General features: G+C 45.9%; 1 protein-coding gene across 5 annotated transcripts; it reads right to left on the bottom strand.

Annotated features, from left to right (window-relative positions):
• Positions 1 to 357: 357 nt before the first annotated feature.
• CCNI2 (cyclin I family member 2) lies at positions 358 to 6,750 on the bottom strand. 5 transcript variants are annotated; one of them, XM_059917060.1, is made up of 6 exons: positions 6,255 to 6,750; positions 5,679 to 5,810; positions 5,019 to 5,093; positions 3,401 to 3,541; positions 2,236 to 2,466; positions 358 to 1,605 (listed from the first exon to the last, which is right to left on the bottom strand). In XM_059917060.1, the coding sequence occupies exons 1-6, from the start codon at positions 6,684 to 6,686 to the stop codon at positions 1,543 to 1,545; spliced, it is 1,074 nt and encodes a 357-aa protein (XP_059773043.1). In that variant the 5' UTR covers positions 6,687 to 6,750; the 3' UTR covers positions 358 to 1,542. The 5 variants fall into 5 exon arrangements, with proteins under 5 accessions (XP_059773043.1, XP_059773044.1, XP_059773040.1 ...); XM_059917061.1 differs by having other exon boundaries at positions 5,679 to 5,807; XM_059917057.1 differs by having other exon boundaries at positions 358 to 2,466.
• Positions 6,751 to 10,780: the final 4,030 nt, after the last annotated feature.

Below are 10,780 nucleotides of genomic sequence, written 5' to 3'. Positions count from 1 at the left end.
TCCTTTTTCCAAGAGACTGAGAGTTGGTTTAGCTCTGGAGATGCAGCTTACTTGGTTAAGGGGGTCCAGATACCTCTCAGCAGTTTCCTGAAGTCAGAGACAGCGTGAGCTGGTGTGGGCTCTCAGGATGAGCCCCTGCCCCACCAGTGACAGTGCCCACTCCCCATGGAAGGAAGGAGGCAGAGGGAGCTGTGGCCATGAGCAGCAGGCTGGCCCTCAGCATGTCCCTCTGTGCTGGACTAGAGGACAGTTACTGACGGGGCTCGAGAGATGTATTTCAAGTGTATTTGACTCTATCAACTCTAAATGCAAGGTATGTAATACATATAAAATAAGACTCAGACAGGGTTGAAAGGAATTAAAGTGTATTTTAACAAAAGCTCCAACAAGCAAATTTGTTTCAACAAAAGGTAGAGATTTGTGCTGACTGCAGTACAGACACTATTATAGTATATCTGGTCCTCGGCTATTTTGCAGCTGGTAGCAGATCACACTCCGCATAGCTTAGCACGTTTACACAAAACTGTTCACAGTGGAAGGACTTCACAAATTACCTCTACATGTGTGGCTCAGTCATTCATAGCCCCAACACTACTTACACAGCCCCAGTGGGCATCACTGCCAGCTGGACTCCACTGCCTAGAGAATGGCTCTATAGTGTCACCTCCCTCAGCCACGCTAGTGATCTCTCCCTCCTCCTGGCAGTGGTGGAGGCAGCCTCAGCCTCAGCACCTGCTCACCTCACCCAAAAGCTCTGGGAGCTGTCTCTCCCCATCACAAGGGTCACCTTGAAGTGTTCTGCTTTAACACAAGAATCCCTCTAGTTAAGCTAATAAACTACTTTGCTTAAGAGTAACAAAGGAGAAATATGCCTAAAGCTTGATCAAGTTGCTATACATTAAATAAAGCATACTTTATAAATTGAGTCCTTATGAAGAAAAGACTTAAATCCTGGCCAAGTCAAGGTAAATCTATCTGGAGAGACTATCCCATTTCTGCAGGGGTGGGCAGAGTACTTGGGACTTGAAACCTGCACATGTTCTTGGTACAAGCCTGGGAAGCTGGAAGGACCTGGCCAGCTCTGGCAGGTGGAGCAGCAAGAACTTGTCTGTCAGCACCAGCCCAGCCCTTCGGCCCTGAGCAAGGCCTGCCTCTGGCCTCATGGTCCAGCTGCCTTAGGGGCTGACACAGCCCTTGCTGGAGAAGGAAGAAAAAGCAAGCTGCAGTATGAGCATTTACTCCTTCTCCCTGGTCTCGGGCCCAGGGTTCAGAGGGAGGCAGGGGTTCAGTTTGTCAGATTGCCCTTCCCTTTAGGGACCCTGACCTGTCTTTTATGCCCCCTTATTTTTTTCTGAAGACAGACAGGAATGTTTTCTCAGTTGCTCTTTCAGGGCCTTCTTCCTTTCTTGTTATAGGATCCATAAAGCCTACAATATAGAGGAGTCCAAGCAAGGAGGGATTGCCATTATGCTCTAAAGGGCACCGGGATAGGGGCACAGAGGCTGGCAGGTGAACCAGATAGTTGTCTGTGCGGGAGGATGACTAAAAACTTGTCAGCTGCTGCTTTACAAGTTCTTTGCAGTGGTTCCACTGCCTAATACCGACCTGTAATTAAAACAGAGTGGTCATCTTTGAGGCAGAATCATTTTACGTTCTAAAGAATGAGCAATTCAGTGCCGAAATATTAGCACAGAGCAATTTCAGGAAGGTCCAACCACCCAACTTAAGAACATTAACCCCACCATCTCAGGAACACCCATCTTCAACCTCAGCAAAAACTGTCATTATTCTAACTGCATTCCACCTTACCCTGTCCATCCTGAGTGATTCTGACCTCCCAGTGCCTACTCAGGGTATCCTGGTGCCTGGTACCATATAGAGGGTGAGGGGTCTGAAATTTACACTCCCCAATACTAAGCTCAGGTTTGCTTCCTCCTGAGCTAGACATGTCCCCACATCCTCTTGACTACAAGGGCTGCTACTGAGATAAAGCTTCACTGTCTGTCAGAGAAACCCACTCTGGTGAAGGGAATGTGTATCTAATACTCAAGTCCAGAGGATATGCCATGTGTGGAAAGCCTAGCCCTTAGGAAGACTCTTCAGAGTCATCATGGCCAGAGCATCTTCTGGAGCCCACAAGGGCCAGGAAGGGCCACAGGTACCCTTTTGGGGGCAGAGTGCATTAGCTGAAGGGGCAAAACTGAGAGCCTGGTCTGGGGCAAAGTTGATGTCTACCTGTGCTTTCTTTAGCAGATCAGATATAGGAGTACAGCAGTCGGGCATGAGCCTCTCCAACTCTAAGGTGATGATGACCAAGGCCAGTGTGGAGCCCTTGAACTGCAGCAGCTGGTGGCCCGCCATACAGTGCTGCAGCTGCCTGGTCAGGGACGCGACGTGGAGGGAAGGATTCCTCTGAGGCAGCAGCTCCTTCACGTGGGGCCAGCCCAGGACCACCAGGGCGTGGAACTGGAGACCGTGGTTTTTAATGTTAGAACAGAAAACCCCATACTTTTCATATATCAATGACCAAAAGTGCAAACAATTTAAATTTTCATCAGGGAATATCAAATGTTGCCCAACCCTTTTCATTCCCATTCATGGCCCCCCAAGGGGCTTGAGGCTTAAAACCCACTCTGTGGCCAAGCTCAGCTTCAACCCTGGAGAGAAAAAGACAGTCTGCTTTGTGACATGCTCATTAAGAGCCTAAAGTACCCAGATGACAGTGTTTCAATTCTGAAAAACAGAAGCATATGATTCAAGATTAAAGTAGCAGAAAAGTTACTTGTATCTGCTTGACATGAGAGGAGACTCTGCAGCTTGGCAACAGTGGCCAGTTTTCATACTGATACAGCCCTTAGTGATTTAATCTTCATGCTTCATAACAGACCAAAACCCCATGACATTTCCACATTGCATAATTTTGCCTTACTAACAGAATCATATTCTAAAGGATGACCATCATTCTCTAACTAAAACAAATACAAACAAATACGACATTTTTAAGTGCCAGATCAATATGGTCTAAAGCCTCAATAAGGATAGTGCGTAGGTGAATAAAGACAGCTAAGTGAATGTGTGTAAAGTGTAGCAAAAGCAGACAGATTTTTATGTACAGTATTCATAGAATGGAAAGTTAAATATTTTTGCAGTGTGTATTTAAAAGAGAAACTCACCATAATAGTGCCGTCTAAATATCTTTGTAAAGTTAATTTAATGTCCTTTAGAAGTGGGAGTCTGGTGGAACTGTGTTGGATTTAAGACAACATTTCACTCTTCTGTATGTTGTGAGCCTTGTGGGTCACCTCACTGTGCTGCATGTGCAAGGACGTGTGCTTTGCCATCCTACGTTGTGAACAGCTGTTCTAAAGGCACAATGAGTCCAGGGTAGACTCGTACTTACTATGGTCAAGAAGTCCAGCGGTGTCCCACTGTAGAGGTCCCAGTGAAGTTTGTCCAAAATAGCCAGCTCCATCCTCAGCAGCTCATTCGGGGAATAGCCAGAGCCGTAGTGCTTTATGAAGTCTTTTATGCGTGGAATTAACTGTAAAAAGAAAATAAAGAGGCCAAAGCCCTACACCATGTCACGGTAGCTTTTGTTTTCTTATCCCTGGGGGCTGGGCATCCATGACCCTAGTAGAGTTGTCTTCCAGTGACCCACCACAGAAAATGCTTCTGAAAGAAAAACCAAACCAGATCTTGGCTATCTGTCAAGTCCCCAGGTATTGTGACAATGTGTAGTGAATGTCACATGGTCACCTGCTGCCAACAGGTCTTGATCCCCAACTGCACTCCAGCTCATACCTGAAGGTGCTTTGGAGGCTGGGGCTGTGCCGTCTCCCCCATTCAGCTGTAAGAACGAACTCAAAGCTTTCCAGCTGTGGGCTCTACCCATTCCCTGTTCCCAATCCCTACCATGATTCCTTGTCATAGAGAGGAGTATGCCTTTGAGCTTCCTGGTCTGCATCAGACAGATTCATTGATAAAACCTCCCATGGTTTTGGCAACACCATAGCTGCAAACACATTCCTTTCAGCCCTTATTGAAGGCAGTTCAGTTCTGGAAAAATTATGACTTTTCCCCAGAGAAACTAATAAGGCTTGTCTATGAGTAAACATGCAAGTACCAAGTGCACTGAAGACTTGGTCCTACTTTTTTAGATAAACAAAGTATTACTATATAAGTATGTAACTGTATAGTAGTATTACTACTATAACCTCTAGAAATATTTCTTTTAAGGGTTATTTACTTGATTTTTAGTTGGACAAAAGCATCTTTGGGGGCACAAATTATATTCTCATAAACAGAGTTAAAATAAATTTTATTGAAGGTTTGGAACTGGACACACAAGTGACTTTTTCTGCCCCCATGGATCCTGAGATCAGCCAAGGGAGACCCTGTAGAAATGGCAGTGGTTCCACTATTCCCAAAGGGGGAGAGGTTGAAGGGAGGGAGGAAGGAAGGGAGGTCCAGGAAAGATATTGGGAGAGGATCTTCTGAACAGAAGCCACAGTGAAACTGAGAAGTTCAAGCAAGTCTGAAGCTCTTATGGGGGGCTTCTCTTCCACCCACTGCACATGGCCCTCCTGCCCCTCTTGGAGAAGGGTCCCAGAGTCCCTGAACACCAGTTTCTTTGACACAGCCAAGTCCTTAAGTCTCAAGCAGCTTTCTTAGATGTAGTTTCTGGGGGTGGTCATTAGGCCATATGGTTTGGGAGGCCTTTTTCTTCTGCTTAATGGGAGGTGGCATGTGGCATCAACCAATGAGGCAAGATATATCTGCTAGGAAGTCAGACCTCTGGGTTTGCTGGGCCAGGACAATTCTGCTGTTCTAAGTACCCATTTGTGGGGTCCCAAAGTCTGACAAGCCTAAGGAAGGGACAGCAGAAATCCTGGAAGGTATGACTTTTCCAAAATGCCCATTCCCAAGGCCACAGACCTTTCAGGAAACTTGAGTGTTTCCAGTGTTACACACCCCTATACCTCAAAAGCAGCCCTGAATGAGCTTCCAGGGATGCATACCTCCTCTTCTTCATTAACTTTTGCAGCAAGTCTCAAGGAAGTAATTGTAACACAATGGAGTAAACACTTTTTTATCTGCAGTATGGAAGAAACACATATGAGCAGAATATGAATGCCAGAAACTAACTGTAAAGCGTCTGTGGGTTTTTTTTTTTTTTTAAGAAATTAAGTTTTGCCTTTTTAACTTTTTTTAAAAGACTGATTGTATTTATCCACAAGGAAGTTACCCCCAATTTTAGATTTGACCCGTAAAAACCTCCTGGTTTCAGAACCACAGATGACTAGTCAATAGTCCTTTGTTAGAGGACTGACTGGAGGTGGGAAATATGGCACCATCTCAGGGAACACACAGTCCCATCCTGACCTCAGGCTGCACTGTACTGGTCCAGACAAGCACACCCCACCTCATCACAAAGGGAGTCCTTTCCCAGCTAGGTCCTCTCATGCTCCCCAAGTCGACCCCTGACGGCCACACAACACAGAGCCAGACAGGCACGATGGTAAGATGTTCCAATTCCAGTTCTACCACTTAGAGCCACTTACTGAATTGATGAGGCTCAGTTTGAGCACCTGGGATGGCTCACCTCTTAGGCAGCAATGGGAAATAGAGGTCAGTTTGCGCCCCCAACATCTGTCACCATCCCTCATAGACTTCCCTACCTTTACTGAAACTATGAGGCGTCTGAAGATAGTGAGAGCCAGGTTAAAAGTGGTCTGGGAGAAGTCAAAGATGTTCTCAACTCTCAGGAGCCCCAACACGACTTCCTGGAAAGCTTCGCAAATCTCCACCTGCTGGAAGGAGGAGGTGGGGCAGAGGAGGGAAGGTCGCTGGTGGCCAGTCTCGGTCCATCAGTGGCTGGACGGTCTGCTTAAGGTGACCAGAGGGGCTGTAAGAAGCCTCTTCACCTTAAATCGCTGTCGGATAAAGGGCCTCTCTTACTCAGCGCCTCCCCCATTCAGACCCTCTCCTTCCTGTGCCCGTTTTTCGGTCTTCAGCAGAGTTCCCCAACTCAAACAAGCCCTCCTCCAAAACACCTACTAGAGAAGCACCGTCTCAGTGAGAAGCTGGCGAATCTCGACTCTTGCCTCGTTGCGGGGGACGCACCTGGGGAAGGTGCGTGCTCCAGGGTGCGGCTCACCTGATCGCGGGTGCAGGTGGAACCCGGCCGCGTCCCGTGCGCGCGTGAGGAAGAGGATGAACGTGCTCTCGGGAGGGGCCCCCGCGGGAACCGGTACCTGGAGTCGGCCCCCCAGCCACAGGCGCGCCTCGCGGCCCTGGGCCTGGGTCAGGTGGGCATCCAGCTGCAGCTCGTCCAGGACGCCTCCCCACTCGCTCGGCACCAGCCCGGGCCGGCTGGGAACTGGGGGCGGCGGGGGCGGTGGCCCCAGAGTGGCGCCGGGGGCGGGGCGCGCAGCTGGCCGAGGCCGCATTGCCCCCCGCATGGGTCTGGTCCACGACGGCTCCGGGAGACTGACCGCTCCGCGCAGGCAAGCCTCCGGGAAACTTCTCCGGATCGCCTCGGGGAGAGAGACGTTCCACGGAGGCGGCGGGAGAAGACAGCGAAGGACTGTTTCGCCCAGACTTTCGTCCGGACTCTCACCTGGACGCCGGATGGATCTTATCTCCGAGGCGGACGTCTCCGGCGCGGGCCGCTCGCCGGAAGCCATGGCAACGCCAGATCCCGGGTCTGGGTCCCGGCTTAGCCTGGCTTTTTCTAACCCAGCGCCCGGGACTTGCAGCTGGGGCTGCCACGGGACCGGGCGGGGCGGGGCGGGCTCTTACTCCACCCCCACGTCCCTCCACTGGGCGCCTCTTTCCCCACCCAAAGCCCGCGCCCCAGGCGCAGAGTCCCAAGCGGAGTCCCTAGCCCGGGATGAAGCAGCTGGTGACCACGCCACCCTGGAGAAGGGAATTTATTGAAGCCCTGCAATGCGTTAGGCGCTGGGACATAACAGTGAATAGAATAGACGTGGAACTTATATTCTAGTCAGGAAACAGACAATAAACACGAGTAGAATATATGGAAATCCCAGCAAATCCACTCCTAAGTAAATGTCCAACAGAAATGCATGTGTGTGCACCAAAAGGCATGATGTTCACAGCAGCACTGTTTGTAATAGCCCCAAACTGGATACAACCCAAATGTCCATCAACAGTTGAATGGGATAAACAAATTGTGGTATATTCACACAATGGGATACTACACCACATTGAAAAAGAATGAACTGCTATACCCGATAAGGAAGAATCTCACAAACAATATTGAGTGTAGGGAGACAGATACAAAGGATTCATACTGTATGATTCCATTTATACAAAGTATAAAGAAGGGAACTATAATGTTAGAGTCAAGGTAGTGGTTACCCTTGGGGGCATACTTCTATGTTGAAAACTACAGAACATCACGGAAAGAAATTAAAGAAGACTTACATATAATACATGGAGAGACATTCCGTGTTTATGAATTGGAAGATTTAAATTGTTAAAATGGCAATACTTCCTGAATTGATCTATAAATTGAACATAATCCCTGTTAAGTTTCCAGCTGTCTTTTTTGCAGAAATTGGCAAGGTGTTTCTAAAATTTCTATGAACATGCAAAGAATTCAAAATGGCCAAAACTATCCTGAAAAAGCAGAATAAGATGGAGGCTTCACAGTATCTGATTTTAAAACTTACTACAAGCCTATAGTAATCAAGACAGTATAGAGACTTCCCTGGTGGTCCAGTGGCTAAGTCTCCGGGCTCCCAATGCAGGGAGCCTGGGTTTGATCCCTGGTCAGGGAACTAGATCCCACATACCGCAACTAAGAGTTCACATGCTGCAACTAGGAGTTTGCATGCCACAACTAAAAGATCCGGCATGCTGCAACTAAGATCCGGTGCAGCCAAATAAATAAATAGATAAAATAAAATTAAAAATAAAAAAATAAAATGCCCAATCCTTAAAAAAAAAAAAAAGACTGTATAGTATTGGATAGACATATAGACCAATGGAATTAAATTGAGAGTCTGGAAAACAGCCCTCATATTTATGACCAATTGATATTTGACAAGGTTGCCACAATAATTCAGTGGGGGGAAAAACAGTCTTTTCAGCAAATGGTGATGGGACAGATGAATATTCATATGTGGAAAAATGAAGCTGGATCCCTATACCATATCACATACAAAAATAACTCAAAATAGATCATAGATCTAAATGTAAGAGCACACAGAACAGCATCCAGACATTAAAAAGACAACACACATAATAGAAAGCATGTGTATATCATATATCTGAAAAGAGACTTGTATTTAGAATATATAAAGAATTCTTAACAACTTAATAATGAAAAGACAGATGAAAAGGGCAAAGAATTGACTAGACATTTCTCTGAAGAAGATATTCAAATGGTCAATAGCACATGAAGTGATGTCCAACACCATTAGTCATCAAGGAAGTACAAATAGAAACCACAATGACATGCTATTTTATACCAGTAGGATGGCTGTGATAAGAAAGGTAAGACAATAGCAAGTGTTGGTGAGGATGTGGAGAAATTATAAACCTCATACATTGCTGGTGGTACAGCCACTGTGGAAAACAACTTGGCAATTCCTCAAAATGTTATTTAGAGTTACCAAATGATCCATCAGTTCCACTTGTAGTATATACTCAAGGGAAATGAAACGTTCACACAAAAACTTGTAGCAGCATTATCCATAGTACCAAAAAGTGGAAACAACCCAAATGTCCATCAACTGACAAATAGATAAATATGTGGTATAGCCATACAATGGAACATTATTTAGCCATAAAATGTAAAGGATTACTGATATGTGTTACAAAAGGGATGAAGCTTGAAAACATTATTCTAAGTGATAGACGTCATTTCACAGAAGGTCACATATTATATAATTCCATTTATATGAAATGTCCAAAATAGGCAAATCTATAGATACAGAAAGTAGATTGGTGGTTGCCTAGGGCTGGGATGTTGCCGGGGGGTGGGGGGTGGGGAGGAGGAATGATGGCTATGAGTGTAGTGTTTCTTTTTGGGGGGATGAAAATGTTTAAAATTGATTGTGGTTTTGGTTGCACAACTCTGTATATAGTAAAAATCATTGAATTGTACAATTTAAATTGGTGAATTGTATGATGTATGATTATATCTCAATAAAGCTGATATCATATTTACAGTATATCAGAGAGTGATAAGTACTATGAAGAAATATAAAGTAGGGAGGGGAGATAAGAAGACTGGGGCTGAAGGTTGGAATTTTAAAAAGAAAGATCATTGGTAGGGTTCACTGAGAAGGTGATGTGTGAACAAAGATATTCTGAAGGAGGTGAGGGAGTCAAGCAGATATCTACAGGGGGAGATTTCCAGGGCCTGGATTTGGATCTGGGCTTTGTCATTGCCTGTAGGTATGACCTTGGACAAGTTACTTAATGGCTCTATGCTTCAGTTTTTTAGATCTGTGAAATAGTTACTCCTGTTTTCTATTAAAATGACTAATAGTACCTATTTCAAAAGGTTATAATGTAAATTAAATTAATAATTTAAAAAGGAATTAAAGCACTTAAAACAGTATGCTGACACTAAGTATTTTTATTAGCTCCTGCTGCAAGCATAAAAGCCTTTGTATTCTAACAGGAAACCATGCCTGCAATGTCAGATGAATCAAGGAGGCCAGGTGGAGCTGGTGCAAGGGGGATAGCTTGCAATAATGAGTAAGAGAGAAGATTGCAGGAAACCCGGAGAGGGCCTGTGACTTTTATTCTGTGAGATGAGAAATCATTGGCAGGTTTTGAACGGAGAAAAGACAGTATCGGATTCATGTTTTAACACCAGCCCTCTGGCTCCTGTGTTGAAAGTAGACTAGGATGGCAAGGATGAACTGCAAGGAAACCAGTTCTGAGCTGTTTAGTAACACAGGTGAGAGATGGTGGTGGTAGAAGTGGTCGGATTCTGGTTCTATTCTGAAGATGGGGACAACTAATTCTATAGAAAGATTGTGTATTGAGTATGACAGAAAAAGACTGTGGTTTTGACCTCATAAATTGTCAGAATTCAGCTTACATTTATTGCGATTAGCCTTTTAAATTACTTATTTATTTATTTTATGTTTGACAGGGGTGATGTGGGTACTGCCAGGGATGGGAAGCGGGAATCAACGTTTCAATTCTGGACACGATAAACTTGAAATGTCTATTACACATCCAAGCAGAGTGGTGTTCAGAGACAGGTTCGGACAAGAGAGAGGATAGATCATTCTTTCTTTCACGAATATTTATTGAAAACTTACTCTGTGCCAGGTCGTATTCTAGGCTCTGGAGGTAATTGTGAGAATACCAACAAAGTCCCTCACGACCTCACCTAATGGTGAGACAGGTCATAAACAAGTTGGCAGTCAAGCGCAATAATGTATGTAAAATTTTTGGCTCTCCAGAGGGGACACAATGTAAAATTGCTATCGTTGTTTTTAATGTTCGGAGTATTGCAAGTGCTAGAAGATGAGCGTTGCCGGTCTAGGATTGCCTCCTCCTCCCCCCCTCCCCCCCGGTGGTAGGCAGGTCTCCCAGCCCCAAATCAGGCCAAATTTCCAACACAGTGGAATGGCGGCATTGCGCAGGCGCAGCCTCAGTCTGGCGTCCTAGGAGACGGACTCGGAAAGTCTCGGCGCAGGCGCAATGCAAGAGACCGAAGACGCCTCGGGCAAGGGGATGGGGCGGGGCGAGCTCGGGGTGCGCCTGCGCACAGCGCGCTCTCGCCAGA

Source organism: Balaenoptera ricei, chromosome 3 (assembly GCF_028023285.1).
Source record: "Balaenoptera ricei isolate mBalRic1 chromosome 3, mBalRic1.hap2, whole genome shotgun sequence".
In the NCBI taxonomy this organism is placed as follows: Eukaryota; Metazoa; Chordata; class Mammalia; order Artiodactyla; family Balaenopteridae; genus Balaenoptera; species Balaenoptera ricei.
This window is presented reverse-complemented; position numbering and strand designations above follow the sequence as displayed.